The sequence below is a fragment of the Amblyomma maculatum genome, chromosome 11 (genome assembly GCF_055883805.1).
Source record: "Amblyomma maculatum isolate TAMU_Amacu chromosome 11, ASM5588380v1, whole genome shotgun sequence".
Classification (NCBI taxonomy): domain Eukaryota; kingdom Metazoa; phylum Arthropoda; class Arachnida; order Ixodida; family Ixodidae; genus Amblyomma; species Amblyomma maculatum.
Genome location: NC_139354.1, coordinates 14,104,723 through 14,124,035, shown reverse-complemented (window position 1 = coordinate 14,124,035; position 19,313 = coordinate 14,104,723). Strand labels below are relative to the sequence as shown.

The 19,313-nt window shown below is 47.2% G+C and overlaps 1 protein-coding gene across 1 annotated transcript in view; it reads right to left on the bottom strand.

Annotated features, from left to right (window-relative positions):
• Positions 1-18,475, bottom strand: part of Ptp10D (Protein tyrosine phosphatase 10D) — a 183,640-nt gene extending 165,165 nt beyond the window's left edge. The window contains exon 1 of the mRNA XM_084583582.1: positions 17,303-18,475. Coding sequence (XP_084439708.1) covers positions 17,303-17,374 — 72 coding nt within the window. The 5' untranslated portion in view covers positions 17,375-18,475. The remainder of the gene's footprint in view (positions 1-17,302) is intronic.
• Between the last annotated feature and the right edge of the window lie 838 nt (positions 18,476-19,313).

Sequence of the window (19,313 nt, the reverse complement as noted above, 5' to 3'; positions counted from 1 at the left end):
AGCGACGTTAAACCTTCTAATCTAGCACTTGCAGGAGAAAGCGTGACGACCTGTAAACCAGTTATATTTATGTATAGCACTCCAAAACACGTGCGCCAAAGAAAAGATTTCCGTAGTGCGACACGAGCCCCGACCTTGCTAGCAAATGTTCTGCAAGGGACGCGCGATATACCGCGCGAAGCAGCAACGCTCAGCCTTTCGCATTTCTCCAGTGCAGATCCGGCAGTAAGTAAAACTTTTAGCGCAAAAAAAAGAACACAAAGGAAAAAGAAGAACACATAAGACGTTTGACGAGCGCTAACTACCAACTCTTGTGTTCTTCTTTGTCCTTTGTGTTCTTTTGTTGCGCTAAACTTTTTTACTTAATGGATCACCAACTAGCCCGGCAACATGCTCTCCTCAGATTCTGCAGTGCTCTCGGAATTTTTTCTCCCTAAGACTAAGGCAGGAGAATCCGTGCCAGCTCCACTGAGACGCCAGCGCAGCAAGGCAAGCGCACGACCATGGAGCTGCTCGAGGCGTCACGCTAGTTCCACCGCGCATGCGCGAGAACTTACAACTAAGCGCGAAGTGTGACGGCAGGTGGAAGCCGCATGTTCTCCAGGGCAGCGCGAAGGAGAGGGCACGCGGAGAAGGGCATCCGAAAGGTATGACAATGAAATAATCTTGAAAAAAAAAGAAAACCGGCTCGAGGGAAACAAAAGCCACGGCTTGGCAGAATAATCCACAAGGGCCCAGCACAAAAAGCCAAAGCACGAGCTGGAGCGAGAGAAATCGCTGGAATCTCGGCCACCAGCTTCCTCCACGATTTTGGAATTCCAGGCCTCCTTCTGGGTGCCGTATTTGATATCTTTTATATATATTCTTTCTTAATGCCTTCTTTTCTAAGTTACCTGCCTGCTTTGTTGCCTGTTTGTTTTCTTTTTCTTTTTTTTCAGCGGCATCGCTCCGTTCATGGTGCGATACAGCTCACTGGTGCATTTGTCTCCCCTGCTGGCCCTCTTTCTATCGTTTGGTATCCGGCCATAGCTTGGGGGCGTTTTTTCGCGGAAAGCTTCACCGCCGTTCCTACGAAGCCGAGCGATCGGGATCCGATTGAGTTGCATGGAATTCTTTCGGGCCTCTCCTGCCGCGGCGTTGGTCGGGGTCGACGTAAAGAACTTCGCGACTTCTCGCCGCTGCCTAAGGCCTTTTTCTATAGCCGCTGGTACGACCAAGGTTGGTTTGGCTGCGTTTAGCCGCCGATCGAGCGTACTTTGGCCTTGTAGCACACATATCGCGCACAGTCTTCGCGCAATCTATCTGCTTGATCAAACAATTATTTAGTTGGTTTTTTTTTCCCCCACGTTTCTGGGGCTCCACCTCCTCGATCTCTTTCCTTCGCTCTCGTTTTTCTCTACCTCCTTTATCAGTGCACTTTTTTTTTTTTATTTATATCGGAATTGTCCACCCACCCTTCGTGCTCCAAGAAAAGAAGACGACCCAGACATTTAATATCAAGAACATCGTCGTTGCCCGGAAGAGTTAGGTGTGTGTAAAAGAAATCTGCTGACTTTGATTCGCAAGGCACGAAACATTACAAGCTGAGAAGAAAGGCTACGGCATTACGATAGAACGCTCTTTTTGAGGCAGCACGCCTTCTTTAATTTGGTCGCTTCCTTATCTGACTCTGCGGAAAAAAAACTCGAACCCTGCAGGCGTAACCTTATCCTCTTAAAGGCCGCTTTAAACAGATGAGCTATATTCTCTCCCCCCCCCCCTTTTTTTTTTGCCCCTCTTTACCCTGTTGAGAAGGGCTGCAAGAAAACGACTCGGAGAAGGGGGGGAGGGCAGGGGCGGGGGGGGGGGGCAGAAAAGAAATGCTGACGACGCCGATTTCCTGATAGCGGCGACACTGCGATTTTCATCAGGGCCACTGACTGCTCATGTCAGTTCAAACAACATACCCGGGAAAGTGGCGGATCCCCTGCATTCTTATGCTGTCCGGACTGGTGTTCGCAGCGCATCAGAGCGCGCTGAACTAAAGACGCATTGATTAGATACTTATGCGCTTTCTACTCCCAGACAGCAATATCTACAGCGTCGAGTTTGATGTTCTGTTTCTGGTTTGGCTTGGTCTGTGCGGTTTAACGTCCCAAATCGACTCGGACTATGAGAGACGCCGTAGTGGAGGACTCCGGAAATTTCTACCACCTGGGGTTCTTTAACGTGCACTGACATCACACAGCACACGGGCGCCTTGCTCTTCGCCTCCAACGAAAAGCGGCCGCCGAGGCCGGGATTCGATCCCACGTCCTTGGGAACAGTAGTCGAGCGCCGTAACCACTGCGCCACCCCGGCGAGGCCAAACCCGAGTGTTCACCAGCGCCACCCTCATCCACAGCGGCGGATGTGGAACATCCTGTTGTACCGCAAGCGTCACGTAGCACGTGATCATTAGGGAGGGCGGCAGCTCTGCGAGAATTCTCTTTATTTCTCTCTCTCTCTCTCTTTCTCTCTCTCTCTCTCTCTATATATATATATATATATATATATGTGTGTGTGTGTGTGTGTGTGTGTGTGTGTGTGTGTGTGTGTGTGTGTGTGTGTGTGTGTGTGTGTGTGTGTGTGTGTGTGTGTGTGTGTGTGTGTTCGCTACCAGGGAGAAATAGAACATGGACGCAGTGGCACAAACGGGAACACGCAATATCTAGCCACACCTCGAACGATGGATGTTCAGTAAGGTCGTGTCGCGTTTAGTTGGTGACGGCTTTAGATACGGCCCTACTTGACCAAACAAGGAGAACCATTTAATTCCGTGTCTGTGCTCATACCCCCTGCTGGCAGTTACTCGTTTCGATCCCGAGAGAATTGAGAACGCGACGACGCATCCCAAGAGAGATTGCTTACACGCTTTGCTGTTCAAGAGGATGCTTTATATGGCTTATCAACAGCGAAGCCATGCTTTAATCGGTGTACAGTGAAAGTGATACCAAAACACCATTAACAGCCTCTAATGTCGTTAACTGTATGTCGATACTATCGATGGAAGCGACAGACCAAAAGCAATCAGATCGACAACAAAATTTTCAGTAAACTTGCTTTAGCCAAAGGAGCGTAAGTGGGCTATGAATGAAATTCTGTTAATTTGTGTCGGGTGGGAATCGAAGGAAGGCCTTACAATTGCGAGTTCGACACGCTACCCACTGTCGTGACGCTGGGGCTATGGCGACCCGGCCTTCACTTGGTAGCGTGCAGAGACTCCGGGTTGAAGAAGGACTGAATCTTCGAAGTTGGTAAAATATGTACAAGCAGGTTTACTGGCACTTTGAGAAAACGTATTTACAAGAATATTTACATGAAGAAGAAGGGTACATCAGCAAAATGACAAGCGTTAAGAGTTCATAGCGAGAAGCGACTGGATGAGCCGTTTACCCAGGGCCCAGAGCGACATTTCGTGCTCTGCAGCGTCCTTAAAACCCCCCTATGTCCAGCCCCTCTCTGAAGATGTTGACCAACCAAATCCAGGGCACGCCCCTCAGGTATCGGCATCCAATCGAACACATCACTGCACTGATGGTCTGAAGCACTGACTGGTCCGGCATTCATTCGTTGGGCGTGATCACTTGTTGGCGGGAAAAGCTTGGGAACGGCGAGGAGAGGAGGTACATTTCTATTCTTCAGCAAAGAAACCACAGGCTGGTTCTGACAAGGGGTTTTACTTCTCAGAAACCCGAGTGCACGTGGCGCCGCATAGGGCTCCCAACATTGTCCCTTTTCGACAATTGCAAATCTTTCCTGCATTCCCGGGAAATCACTTAATGGCCGTATGAGTCATGCTCCTTTCTTGTCCTGCACGTCAGCGGACATGTCACTCTGTCGTCTCCTTTGGAAAGTAGGCATTCCTCACTGGACGATAGGGCTTATCGACTGGAAGGGTGAACAAAAGAAAGCACTTCCTGCATTTCCCGCAGGGGGACGTTTCTTTGTGTTTTTCCAGACGTTCTCTTGACAGGGTCAATTTGGCATTTGCAGGTTGTCCACAAAGCAAAACAGGCTTACAAAACAGGATTCCTGGAAACAGGCTCACTTAGAGCCATTGGACCATCACCACATTTCCACAAAACTTATCCATGCCCACAGGCGAACAATAGAGCGCGCAAATGCGGATGCTTGGTCGTAACAGCCTCCTCCCCCGCCAGAAGAGACTCGGAGGGCAGCAGTCCCAGCTGCTGCATGAAGAGACGACTTAATGGCCTGCACGTGAACGCTTGAAGCTCGCTGTTGCTTGTCGCGTTGTCTTGATTGTTGTAGGCCAAATTGCTCGAGCTGTCTGAAACTCAACCACATGTCGAAGCAAGCACTCGGCTCCCGTCTGAAGAGACCAGGTCAAAAGAAAACTGCCATTGTTGTTCGAGAAAAGCCCACTCTCAAGACGTTCAGGACCCACGTATTCCTAGAAAACCAAACGTGCTGCTTTACATAGTCACACATATACAAGCGCACGAAAAAAAAAAAAAAAAAAAAAAAAAAAACCTGATTATCAATTTGGATACATGGTGAGGAACATCTCGGACCGCTTAGAAAGAGCGGCTAAGCGCGTCCGCATTCCCATTTAACTTCCCCTTTTTGTATCTTATTTCAAAATTGTACTGCTGTAAAATCAAGCTCCACCTAAGAAGGCGACTGTTCTTTGATGTCGCAGTTTGCAGCCAAGCCAGGGGACAATGGTCCGTCTCTACGGTGAATTTGGCCCCTCCAAGATAGCACTGCAATTTTTGAATGGCCCATACAATGCAAGCGCACTCTTTCTCTGACGCGCAATAAGCCCTCTCTCTAGAACTCAGTTTTCTGCTCAAGTAGAGCACGGGGTGCTCATTACCGTCGTCATCTCTCTGGCAGAGAACAGCACCTAGCCCTCGATCACTGGCATCACACTGGACCGTGAATTCTCGGTCATAGTCTGGAGCTCGCAATACCGGACGGCTAATCAGCACAGCCTTCAGGTTTACGAAGGAGGCTTCCTTTTGTTCGTCCCAGACTACATTTGTCGGTTCTGTCTTGCGGAGAGCGTCGGTCAGAGGGCTAGCCAAAGCTGAATAGTTAGGGATGTAGTGATTGTAGTACCCAGTCAGACCCAGGAATGCTCGAATTTCCGTCTTCGTGCTCGGCCGCGGGTAGTCTGCTACCGCAGAAATCTTAATCTCGCTGGGTTTCCTGAAACCTTGACTTACATTGTGACCCAAGTAGTCCACGGTCGCCCTTGCCAGGCAACATTTCTCGGCCTTTACGGTTAGTCCAGCTTGACGCAAAAGGCTCAGTACAGCTCTTAGATGTACCATATGGTCCGCCCATGAGTCGGAAAAAACCGCAATGTCGTCTAAATAAGGCACCGCGAATGTTTCACACCCCTTTAAAACCCTATCCATGAGTCGGGAAAAACAAAATGGAGCATTTTTGAGCCCGAAACTCATCATTGTTGGCTGGTAGCTGCCCGTCGGAGTGACGAAAGCCGCGTATCTGCTGGCGCGTTCAGTGAGCGGTACTTGCCAGTATCCTCGAGTAAGGTCCAGCGTAGTCACATATGCCGCTCTACTGACCTGTTCTACTCTCTCCTCAATATTCGGAATAGGATACACTTGATCCCTGGTGAGAGAATTTAGCTTTCGGTAGTCTACCACAGGCCTAGGGTCTTTACCTGGAGCTTCTACTAAGATCATAGGCGAAGCATAATCGCTTTCCGAGGGTTTTATTACTCCCAATTCCAGCATGCGAGTTACTTCCCTATCCAGAATTTCTCTTTGCCTTGGAGAAAATCGGTAGCACCTTGATCGCACTGGCACGTCTGAAGTCAGCTCAATATCGTGCTCAGTCAAATCAGTTCTGCCTGGCCTGTCCACGAAGCAGGCCTCAAACTCTGTTATTATCTCGCCCAGATCGGACAGCTGGGATTTCTTTAGTTCTCCTCTCTGCTCCGTCTTTTTGAGAAGCTCCTGAGCGTTGCTTCCTTTTCCGCTGAGGCAAATCAAGTTGTCCCCCATCTCCTCGGGAAGGTTTAACGTTAGATTTACCACGGCTTCCCTCTGCACATAAGGCTTCATAAGATTGCAATGATAAATGCGCACTTCTTTACGCCTACCGGGAATTTTCACTGCGTAGTTAGTGTCAGAAAGCTCTGCAACGACTTTAGCAGGTCCTTCCCACTGTACTTCGAGCTTATTCTTGGGATCATTGGCTTGCTCCATAGCTAAGTCCTCTCGGGTTCCACTTAGAAGTCTCGTGAGATTACTAGACACTGGCGGCAAGAGGTTACTCTCAAGAACGTCCTCATTCCGCGTCTCATCAAGCTCACTTTCAAGTTGACATATCTGAGATGCCTCGCTCTCAAAGTTTTCTGACCTGCTATCTTCCGCATTTACCACTGTTTTAACTGCCGTTTCCTCCGCTGTGGATTTTTCTGGAATGAGCAGTGTAGCTAGTTCTCGCGCCTTTGAACGTGTTAAGGCTTGCACAACTCTGTCTCCGAAAAGGATGCCCCTCTTTCGCAGCAGCATGTCCGATTTGTTGGAGAACAAATACGGATAGCACTTAGGAAGCTTTCCTGAAACGGCAGCCTCGGTTGTTAATTCGCCGAAAGGGCCCTCGATGACCACGTTCGCGATCGGCAAGCACACACTCTGTTCCTCAACTACCTGTCGGATCCATGCACACTGTCCTGTATAGTCGGAAGGCGATACATACGCCGGATGGACAACATCCATCGTTGCGGCCGAATCGCGCAGTACCTTGCAAGGCTTCCCGTTGACTACTAGGTCATGCAGGTAGGGTTCTAAAAGCTGCATATTTTCATCGCAGTCCCTGACATACGAGAAAGCAATCTTTTCTTTCCGGCAGTTGACGGCAATGTGACCCTGCTCATTACACCTAAAGCATGTGAGCGGCTTCCTAGCCTCAAGCTTATTCTTTGTGTTCTGCGCGTTGGTCACTTCCCCACTTTTCTCACTGCCGTCCTTTCTAGGGCGTTTGCCTGAAGAAGCCTTCCTTTCTTCGTTTGCAAATCTAGCAAAGTGCCTTTTCTGACGGTTATTCACCCTCAACTTGGGATTGCGGGGCCTATCCACTGCTGGGTTGCTGAATTGTCGGCGCGAAGCATACTCCTCAATAAGTTCGGCAGCTTCAGTTGCCGACTTAATGTCGCCTCGGTCCTGTAACCAATTTCTTTCTTTTTCTGGGAGGCAGTTATAAAACTGCTCCAAAAGAATTCGCTCGACTACAGCGTCCCTATCACTGTAGGAATCAGTGCTCTTTAGCCACTCGCCCAAATTAACTCTTAAATTGTACAGGAATTCAGGGTAACTCTCGTCCCTGGACTTAGTAGCTTTCCGAAAACGTTGTCTGAACGCCTCGGCGCTAAGCCTATACTTTCTCAGAAGGCAAGCTTTGACCTTCTCGTAGTTGTCCGCGTCCTCCTTGCTTAGCCGCGCGACAACCTCCGCTGCCTCGCAGGGCAGAACCGTCAATAATCTCTGAGACCACGTGTCTCGCTGGAAGGACAGTTTTTCGCAGGTTCGCTCAAAGTTAGCCAAATACAGACCGATATCCCCTGATATCACATATGGCTGCATGTACTTTGACATCTTGAAATCTGCCTCCTTGTTGAGAAGAGGTACCGCTAGCTGGGGACAATTGCCCGACCTCTTGCTCAACTCTAGTTATAATTTCCGGAGCTCAATTTCTTGGTCCAGCTTTTTTGCTTCTCTTTCAATTTCACGCTCTTTCTGCTGTCTGAGCTGTTCCTTTTTTTGACCGATGAGGTTCCATGCTTCACTGAGCTCCTCATCATCGGTTCCTAGATCAGTGATTGCCTTTATAATCAAGGGTTTTCGTGCCAAACCACTTGTATCAATTCCCAATTCCTCACACAATAGCAACAGGTCCGGTTTCTGCAGCTTTTGTAGGTCCATGATCGCTCCGAGTGTCGGCTACTTCCAAAACAACTGTGCAAACTACCAAACCTAAAGGCGTTTCCACACTCTTTTTACCAGTTCTAAAATCTAACCCTGTTCTAGAACCTGGTCTACATCAGAAGAAAAGCCAAGCACTCACCCACACATGCGATCGATGTTCCGAGCTGCTCTCTTGTTGGCCGATTGTTGCGCCTGCTTGTTGCTTGAGAGGCCACCTCCGATCACCAGATGTTGTGGCTTGTAGCTTCAGATCCACCTCCAATCACCAGATGTTGTGGCTTGCAGATTCAGATCCCAACGCTGGTCACCAGTGTTGGGGCTTTATCCCGCCGCTGCCACCAGTTGTCGAGACGCTGGGGCTATGGCGACCCGGCCTTCACTTGGTAGCGTGCAGAGACTCCGGGTTGAAGAAGGACTGAATCTTCGAAGTTGGTAAAATATGTACAAGCAGGTTTACTGGCACTTTGAGAAAACGTATTTACAAGAATATTTACATGAAGAAGAAGGGTACATCAGCAAAATGACAAGCGTTAAGAGTTCATAGCGAGAAGCGACTGGATGAGCCGTTTACCCAGGGCCCAGAGCGACATTTCGTGCTCTGCAGCGTCCTTAAAACCCCCCTATGTCCAGCCCCTCTCTGAAGATGTTGACCAACCAAATCCAGGGCACGCCCCTCAGGTATCGGCATCCAATCGAACACATCACTGCACTGATGGTCTGAAGCACTGACTGGTCCGGCATTCATTCGTTGGGCGTGATCACTTGTTGGCGGGAAAAGCTTGGGAACGGCGAGGAGAGGAGGTACATTTCTATTCTTCAGCAAAGAAACCACAGGCTGGTTCTGACAAGGGGTTTTACTTCTCAGAAACCCGAGTGCACGTGGCGCCGCATAGGGCTCCCAACATTGTCCCTTTTCGACAATTGCAAATCTTTCCTGCATTCCCGGGAAATCACTTAATGGCCGTATGAGTCATGCTCCTTTCTTGTCCTGCACGTCAGCGGACATGTCACTCTGTCGTCTCCTTTGGAAAGTAGGCATTCCTCACTGGACGATAGGGCTTATCGACTGGAAGGGTGAACAAAAGAAAGAAAGCACTTCCTGCATTTCCCGCAGGGGGACGTTTCTTTGTGTTTTTCCAGACGTTCTCTTGACAGGGTCAATTTGGCATTTGCAGGTTGTCCACAAAGCAAAACAGGCTTACAAAACAGGATTCCTGGAAACAGGCTCACTTAGAGCCATTGGACCATCACCACATTTCCACAAAACTTATCCATGCCCACAGGCGAACAATAGAGCGCGCAAATGCGGATGCTTGGTCGTAACACCACCCGTGAAAAAGGTCCCAGTTGAATAAAGGTGAGACTAAAGAATGCGCGATGCAATCATAGCTCTGATAGTCTAGAATAAATTTCAAAAATTAAAAGTAAGAAGTAGAATAAAAAGCCGGAAAAAGGCAAAAATCACGGCCGGACATACTTTTGCCTTCAGAGCATGTAGTCAGTCCTAATTAGTGGTCTCCGTAAGTTATTTCCAATAAGTGTTGAATGTATTTTCGGATATGACTCTTTAACAATCGATATCCATGCCACACGTATTCTGCGCGAACGCTTAGACCTCCTTGAGGCTAATGCGGCACGCATCAGATTATTATAATACCATAAACACAAGCTTCCCTACCTTATAAGCATCCCAAAAGGCATAGAGCGATTGACCAAATTCGATTGCAAGTGAAGTGTTGTTTGCCGCACTTGGGTCAGATGCAAAATGCGACGATGTAGGGAAGAAACAGCGATAGGAGGAGTTGAGGGCAACAGAAAGTGTGCTTGTAGGATGAGGGTAGGGAGGGGCCGGCGATGGTTTATCACTGCGCCTGAACAAATGAAGTCACCAGGCCGTGCCCCGACCTGGTACGGTGCCAAGGCTGTCGAGCGAACGCAGGTCTCATACCTGGCACCATTAACCAACAGCCAGATCTAGATCGCGGTGGCGAGCCCACCCTATAAACGTTACTCAACCCTCCTCATTCTAAATGACTGCAGCAGCCCGACATTCGTTTAGCACAGAATTCGAAGTCTGAAGGCAGGCCTGGAGCAACACCAAGAATTTTTTGGAGAGTGAATGTACTGCGAGGACGAGGCAGGCACAGACTTGATCAGAAATCTCCAGGCCACTGTCCACGCGGCTCGATTTGCAGCCTTGCACAGCGGCCTTGTTGCACTTCTGTAACTCTTACGTCCGCAGGGTAAGGAGAAACTTAGCTGTACCTTTTCCATACCTTTCGGCCTTTAGAGACACCCGAAGTGATTGACTAAACGGTCATGTGTCCAGTTGAAATATTTTTCTGGGGGTGTTATACGCCGGGGGTTCAAAAAAGTTACAAAGAAAGAGGTACAGATCAGAGGGAGATGCGGCTCTTAGGAAATTTGGGGACGTGTTCTGAAGCCGAAACATCCCATCTAGCTACAACCTTGTGTCTAAGCTATATTAAAGGAATCCGTTTATTTTAACGTGACAGGTGGCGACACGTAAGATGAGTGAGAAGCGTACATTTTAATGCAAAAGAAATTAACACTTCCGCTTCGATAAATGGCGTGACTATATCGCCAAATAGTGCACGTATATAGGTTGCGAAGCTAATTACAACGACAATTATGAAAACAATAGTGCGGTAACAGAGTGCCTGAAGTTGTAGAAGAACGGCTGATTGGGCGAGTTGGTGAACCATGATGGACTGTAAAATAAGTGCGCAAGAAAGACGTGACAAAGAGGAGAAGTGGACAACCTGAAGCTACCGCAGAGCAACGTTAGTTCGATGTCCATAGAAAGACATCTTCTTCCCGCAGTGGGCCCAGTTAGGCTGAGGATGATAATAGATGGTATAGGTTTGTATACATATACACTTACAACTGCACGCGCTTGACCGATAACGATTGTGTGGCTCGAAAGGGGGGGGGGGGGGGTTGTCCAGAACGCGCTGTCATTGTAATCACGTGATTCGAATGGGTCTGCAAAGGCCCAACTAGCGGATAATCATCATCATCATCACCATAATAATATTTCCAGCCTTCGATAGTTTTTCCCTATTTCTACCTGGATGTGAGGCAGGTGCCATTGTCTCTTATTTTTTTCCTACTGGCACAGCCCACCTGCATGTCCACCTTTGACAAAGGAACCGATGCATACAGCATAATCATCATCATTAACATCATCGCTATAAACATTTCACTGTATTGCTCATCGTACAGGCTGATACAGTGTATTGGAGTCTCCAGTTCGGTGAGCAAGTTAGACTACGAGTTCAATCAGTGCGCACTTTCAGATTATTCGCACCTGCTCTTAGGTTTTAAGTGTATTTATAAAGGCCCTCCTGGCTTCAATTCTGCGAGATTGGAAAAGCACATTTCCCGAGTTGCACTCAGAAACATAACAACGAATTCCTCCCTTGAGTCCAAACTCGGTGTTCCCTTTTATGCTGCCTGCATCTGTACGCTGAGCGGGAGAGACAGTAGGGCTGCCGACCAGCCAGAGTGAAAGCAAGGGAACCCTCGTTAGCGTAGCCGGGAGGCAGCAGCACCTCGCTCAGATGCTATCGTGCGAGGGACAGGCCCGCGAAACCCAACCCGTTTGGCGAACGGCCTCAGGCCTGTCGCGTGGAGGAAAAGAAGGTCACGCTGACGACAGATAGTGGAGCGCAGCGAGTTTTCTCTTTTCCTGGTTGCCGAGCTGCGGAGCATGAGGGATATCGCGCCGGGCGTGAGTGAATGTTGTTTGTCGGCGCGTAATTAAAAACGCGCGGGCGACCAAGCTAGTTGTGTTTTGCGTACACAAACGATGGCCTCCTCCTCGCAGATATGCATACATGGCAAAATTACTTTTGAAAAGGAATTAAATTACATTACTAATTATATTGCTGCAAATAGCAGAAAAATAATTAAATTACATTACTCATTACTGCTCCCCAAAAGTAATGAAATTACATTAAAATTACTTCTGAGTAATTCAATTACCACTGAGTAATTCAATTACTTTTAAATTACTCTCTGTCTATTGAAGGAGCAGTGGTGCACTTTAGTAAAAGTAATTTCGAAAGGAATAATTACTTTTGCTGCAAAATTACTACCAAAACGTAATTCATTACATTACAAATTACCGGAAAAAGTAATTAAATTACAGTAATTTCATTACTGTAATTCAATTACTTCGATGTCTGCAGATATGCAGTGCGCAAGCGAGAAGGTGGCGCAGCGGGTGTTGCAAAGTTGAGACTTGGACGTAGGCACGTCCTGTTCTCAATGGTGTTCGAGTTTCGCGGTCTTTCATCTTGCCGTTTGTGGGACAAACGACTTGTACCGGCCCGGTGCCAGACTACGTGGAATGAGACCAAGCAACGATTTGCAAAGCGAACAATGCTCAATTAGTTGTCCTGTCAGTTTCATGCGTTTCGCTCTAGCCCCATTAATCGTCGTGCTTTCGCCACCCCTTTCTTTTGTCTTTGTTATGAGGTTTGTGTCATTGTCGGTTAATTATAACAAAAACTAGGCATAGATAAAGACTGGGAGCTATCATCCGGACAAGCAATTACAGAATAAATGTCGCACTTCGGAGGAGTTAATAAATTTATGAATAAGTTAAATCAAGGAAAAAAAAATGACTATGGAGGGAACTTAAAACAGCTTAAGTGCTCTGAAAGCGAAAATATATATTGTTCCTTTCTGCATCATACTACGTGCCCCCTTAAAAAAAAAAAAAAAAAAAAAAAGAACTATTACTATTGTTTCAACGCACCGTTTTGGTCGGTGGAAACGACAGTCGTCATAACACCCCTACTGCCTGACGTCAGTATCAGTAACTGCTACTACTACTACTGACTGCATCTCGTATTCACGATGTCTTTCTTATTTAGCTTGCACCAGCGAGTCTTCACGACCTGCGGGTAGCGTTCTTGTCTGCAAATCCAGAGGTCCTTGGTTCGATTACCACGCTACCTGATTTAAACGAACTTCTCGTTCAGCTCATTTACTTCCTTTCTTTGCCGAAATCTCCTCGACAAATCTTGCGCCAATCGGACTATTTTTGACCAGGACCTGAGTTTCGACACGCAGTCTTCGGCAATAGGGTATATAATGTTTTAGAATTAATAAACTGGCCTTTCTTGCGCGTTCTGTCCACGGAGGCATTGAGGTTGAATGCCGAGCTCGGCAGTTTATGTCCTGCCTCTGCAGAGGCGCCAACACGTTTATTCGCTGCACAGCGTTTAGAGTACCTCCCAACTGCTTCAACGCCTAAAACAATTGTGACCGTAGCCGTCTCGGTGGTGAGGAAGTAATGGACTGTATACGTGCCTCAGGTGTCTCATCTCAGGTATATGAAGACGCTGACGATCGATTACCATTCAATGCGTTGGATCACATTTACTCATGCAAAAAGTTCAGTCAGGAGAGAAATTAGCTTCTTTTATCGCACAAGTCTGCAAATATGATGATGCACAGAGCGCTCCAAAGAAATATACACACGAAAAGCAAGGCATCTGCTTCAGGTGCAATGTCAGTACACGTGAAAGAACCCCGGGTGGTCCAAATCCTCTACTACGGTGTCCCCACAGCCTGCGTATCGATTTTGGACGTTAAACCCTCATAAACTAAACCAGACTAATGCAAACAGATTTGATGGAATATCATTGTAGACAGAGGCAGCCGACTTCGCAGCGTCAAGAGGCCAAGTCAATCAAAAAAGGCAATTCTGTAGTGAAGCTGTATTGTCACAGGTATACGGGCATTATCAATGGGTTTCACACCACTCCCAACCATTTTCTTTTTTAAAATTTATTAACGGTAGCTTTTGTGTCAGGTAGCTTACCTGACCCAAGAGAAGCGAAAGATGAACAAATAGCTTTAGGGGAAGCAAGAGTCACAGCTATGCAAACGAGCCGACTTCCGAAGATTCTTGCAAGCTTTCCCTGTAGACATGATTGCTAATGTTTACTAGGTGATCAGTATCAGATAACCTAGGGCTGAATATGGAATAAAAGAAATGAACAAGAGCAGTTGGAACAAAAAATGCGGACCTACATATTCTCGATGTTCGTGAAAGGCCCACGTGTTCTCTTTGCCATTCGTTATTGCTGAACTGTCATCTGGTTCTAAGTACCAGGACTGCAGAGTATGCGGATCGAGATGATACCCGATACTCATAAATGGTCAACTGCGGCCCTGCCACCATTATTCATCCAGAGTCATGGTATATAGCATATGCGATGCGATGTAAAACGATAGCAGGCCGTTTTCCTAAACGGAACAACTGACACTTACTTACACTGCCAAACATTTTGGCGTCCAATAGCTCAGAACGTTTACTTAACGTGGATTGATGCAAAATATCGCCGACCATAGACACTGCACAAGGACAATAACTTTGTTTCTGAACCCGTAAAAAGCAACGAAACCCTCTTAAGAGATTTTTATTTTCACCCTGACTTACAACGCGACGTTTTTAGGAAACTATACATGAAACAAAGGTCCACGCCATCGTTTGGGCAGTTCACGGTGTTTGGAACTGATGTAGTCGGTGTAACATGATATGCTGCCAACTACTGTCGTGATTAACGAAGGAACAGCCGCTTTCATATTCTATTAACAGAGTTATCTCCTGAGCTAATTGGATAAGGCTTTAATATTCAGTTTCCTTTTTTTCGCGCACGCAGTTGACGCGAGATGGAAGGAGTGTAAATACCTCACACACCAGTCATATCGAACTTCTTTTTCATACTCCAGTTTCTGGCAAGGCCGGAATCATTCTGCATACCGACAGCCAATTGAAAGTAGCTAGCGAAATGCGACGTTGCTATCGGCGGAAATTTTTTCCTGTGCTGTAACGTTGCAGCCGCGCCGCCGTTTGACGCCAAAGTAATTCGCGTATTGTCTTCACGCAGGCCTTGTAAAGGAGTGGAAGGTCAGGGAGCGACTCGCTGAACTCATTTCACTGAATCCTCACCACCAAAACATGTAAGCGTCTGGAACTTGTTACACGGCTAATTTCAACTTATGAGATCTTGGCGGCAACGGAAGAGCTGCTGGAGTTATTCGTAACACTGTGGCAAGAAAAGCCGGAGAAAATAAAAGAGGCATTGTGACGATGTCCAGACTTCGCACCAGATCTGATCACGCTAAGAATGGAATTAGGAAGTACGAACACCAAAATTATAGCCAAGAGTTGACGTAAGCAGTGCCATCTTAAGAGTATAGAGCATGCATTAAGAAAGACGCATGCTCACTATGGTTACAATTGTGTCAACCAACAGTGTGGACGAGGCTGTCAATAGTCGTCTGAAACGCCTAAACATTTTTTTTTTTTTCAAAGGCTATAGCGCACCTTGGCGCGGTTTCAGTTTCCAGGAACCTCGCATAGCAATCGAGCAAAGAGGAAACGCGAAAAACGCTTTTGGAGCGCAACGTTGGCCTAAGTCCAAAAATAAGTTGCAGAGTTGTCCGGGCCAATCAGCCTCCTTGCATAGCAAGTCGAGGTCTGGAGATCCACGGGCGGCCTTGGCGTCAAAACCAAGGGGTTGGGCATGCAATATTATGCGAATGCGGGAAATGAAAATGAAAATACTGAGGAGTATCACGCGCTAATCGATCACGCGAAGGGATGTCATAACGTTGTAGCAGGAATGATATAAATGCGACATTTTCTGTTTAGCATCCAAAGGAAATGAAACTTGTGTTAGCTTTCAATGTTTACTGTGAGCAGGAAGTTTTGTACATGAATCATTATATCTGCACCAAAGCTGCCATTTCAAGAAAATTTGTGGTGGTAAAAATCCTGTGTAGTCAAACCTTATGTCAACCTTACGAAAACTATTATTTCTTGGAGTGTCATCACTCGAGGCACATTTTTCTTGCTTGCCTTTGCTATTATCACGGTCATCAAGAAGTTCGTAAGCCCATGATCCAGCACTGATGAACACGCAATACGCATTCTGTAGTAGACGTCTATTGCTGATTTTAACTTTAAAGCTGGACAACAGAAACCATTGCAGTAAAATGACCCCATTCTGTTACTGTGGCATGCACATTTGTGACATGACTTCCTAGTTTGGATTGTGTCTCAGTAATACATGAGATTTCTGGCCGCGGTTGTCCGCTTCTAGCTGAAACTGTTACCCTTGCAATTTCACAAAACAGCTACTTTGTGAGCTTGTGTAAAATGGATGCCAGCCCGATGTCGGTGTCAGAACATTGTCAGCCCGCCAATTTTCAAGCTGGTGATGCTGTTTTCGTATTCGTTGAGTTTAAACTAGGTTAAATAAAGTATCCGGTTTTCATAAATCACCGCAGGGGATGCCGCCGAGAGGGCACGTCCTCCCGAAAGGCGTTAAAACTCCGCACAAAAAGCGCGCGCCCATCACTGAAGACATATGCTGCTACCTATTCACGGCGCTTTCACTAAGGAGCGATTGTTCCAGTGCTTAAACGGCACTGAGCAAGATGTCTACTGTCAGCTGTTCAATTTAAGAGTGGCGTGGTTTTATCGCCGCTATTTATTTGTGCTTGATTCACTTACATAGGGTTCCGTCCTGGACAATTTCATACCTTTCGTAAAAGGTCATCAAACAGAGCGGTAATTAGTGCCAAAACTAGCAATCACATGAGTCAAATGACAGCACTGTTGTGTTTCCTAGAAACTGTGTGTGTTAAAAGCGTTACATAAGAGCGTAGATGGATTGACGAGAGTGAAGGTTGCATGGTTTCGATATGAGCGGTTTTTCGTTTGTTCTGATGAGCTCATGAGAAAGGAACGAATACATTGAGAAGTATTATACATAGAATACCTCGGACTAGACTCAGTGTTTAGGTTACCGATCGTCCGTCGAACCCAGAGTTATATATGTCTAATCAGAAGCAATCCTGCTTCGATAGTCTCATTGGATCAACGCATTTTTTGGTTCACTACATAACACTACTGAATCCAGACCTGTGTATTTTATCTACCATGGTCACTAACCAACCAACCCAACTGTAACCGACTCGGAGAAGATCATGTAGCAGTGAAGGTAGTCAATGTTCCTGACAGCCATGTGCAATTTTAAAGTGCTATCAAAAAAATGTTTTTTTTTTCTTTTCACTCAGTATATGCACCATCATTATACCCTACAGAGCAACGCGTTATCTATTTCGCATTCTGTGCCGTGCCAACCAAGCTAGGTGCTGTTTATACAACGCTGCGCGCTCGCTTCCTGCGATACATTATCTTCTATTAATAACTCCAAGGCGTAATCATTTAATTTGGTGCCGTTATCATGCATGGCATGTCTCGCGTCATTTGGCATCGTCCGCGTGATCAGCTGAACGAAACTCACCTGACCCGGCGAAGCACTCAGCAGCAGTAATCCGAGGAACGCCGCCGCGGCGGCAAACACCCGTCGCGTCATCGTCGCCGGTGATCACCGATGTTCGAGAGGGGTGTCAGTTTGTGTTCCGCGGTTGTCGCTCCCAGCGTGCGTCGTACGACGTGCCTGCACGAGCCGCCACCGCATGCTAGAGGAATCCGGAGACGACCGGACGGCGTGGTTGGCCAAAACGCCGACGTGTATGCGCTGTCAAAAACACCATGTCACGACAAAAATTTCGTGAGACGAGCCTGCTCGCGTTACCACAGTAACAGATCAACGTGCCTTTACCAACCAGGCAGTCACGTTTTAAAGAAGAAAAGCACACGACAGAGATCGCACAATTCACCACGACGATCACGTCTTCAATGGGTATTTTCAGGGTCACCAATCATCCTTCTTTTGACGTTCCTGGAACTTCGTGAAAGTGGTGCCGTTGATCATGCGGACAGTGACGACGTGGACAAGATAACACGTCGTGTGCCTCCGTTGCCTATGGAGCTGAGACAACGACGTGCCAGGCAACAAAAGCCAAGATCGTCGGCTTCCTATTCCAGATGACACAGTTTCGCCAAACACGGTAGAGATTCGCCGTCGACACGGAACTCGCAGCCGAAGTTCTCGATGTGGTCGCAATCGCTCTTCCACGAAACAACTGGGTTCCACTCTTGTTTTTTTCCTTCTTGCCGGACGAAACTGACTCGCGTTCAATTAGACGTGTTTCGAGCGAAAAAACGCAGAACTCAGTGCCTGTCTCTGCAGGGTTAGGTCGTCATCGGAGGTCCCGATCTGGAACACGTCTTCGATGCCGCTGAAATCTTGTGCGAAGAAGTCCTGTCATCCAGCCCCGTGACGCGTACGGACCGATCGTGAGACCATCGCTTGTTCCGTTGACGGCAACGTTGTTGGCGGGAGCTGCTGCTCAAGGCAGAAGAAACCATGCGACGAGTCCCACTCGGGACTGAAGGCGAACGTGTTGTGTGCGCCGAGCGGGCGGCCGCTTCGAGACTCGCTCGAGCTGCCAAACCGGTAGCGCAGGCAGGGCCTCTTCTACTCCCCCCTTTCCCCCTTTTACCTCGGTGCCGTAGCAGGCAGCGAGTGAGAAGGAAGGAGCAGCAGTGCTGCGGGAGGGCAAGGGCAGCCCACCTCTCACTGGGGTTGCCGCTCCGCGCATTCCGAACGACCGTTTTCCTTGCCCCTTCAGCGTATTTCTTTCGGCGTTTCTACCCCCTCCTCCCCCTTTTTTTTTCATCCTTGCCGAAGATGAAAACAAGCCGCTTTCTCTCTCTCTCCACTCCTTGCCTTCCGCGTGGTTTGGGCAGTGTATCAAGCTGAGAATACAAAGCTCTGGTCGCGCCATCTTTTAACAAAGAGGGAAACCTTTGGTAGCGAAACTTTGGCGCCATATTCGTAGTTACAGCTTATGGGAGATAGCTGTAGGAAAATTAACTGAAAATATATGAACAGAAATCGGCATGTTGAGAAAGTGTACGAATCAGATAGAAAGAAGTATGTATAGAATAGAATAGAATAGATTTATTTTCATGTATTATGAGTACATACGTGAGGAGATAGGAGAAAAAGCTGCAATCATGCAGCTTGACTAGGCTCCCGCCCCCTATACTTGAGCACAGCATCAGCTACAATTTCACAATGAAGCAAATGATAAATACATGATTGAGCTACAATCAATAAAGTAAAAAAAAAACAAAAAAAAACATTTACAATGAATAGAAAACAGACCATGGCAATTCTTCACAGTGAATTGAGAAAACAAAAGCAAAGAAATGATATAACAGGAAAATTAGTCATATGAGAGTACGTCAATAATTTCATAGATATGAAGAGGAACATGACAAAAACAACCTGTTGAGTGATCTTAAGGTCAGGTTCTCTATGTTGATTCCCTCCTTCCTGAAAGCATTCAACACATTCGGAACGGCTACACTCAACATTTCATTTCCGTGATTGGTCCTTGAAC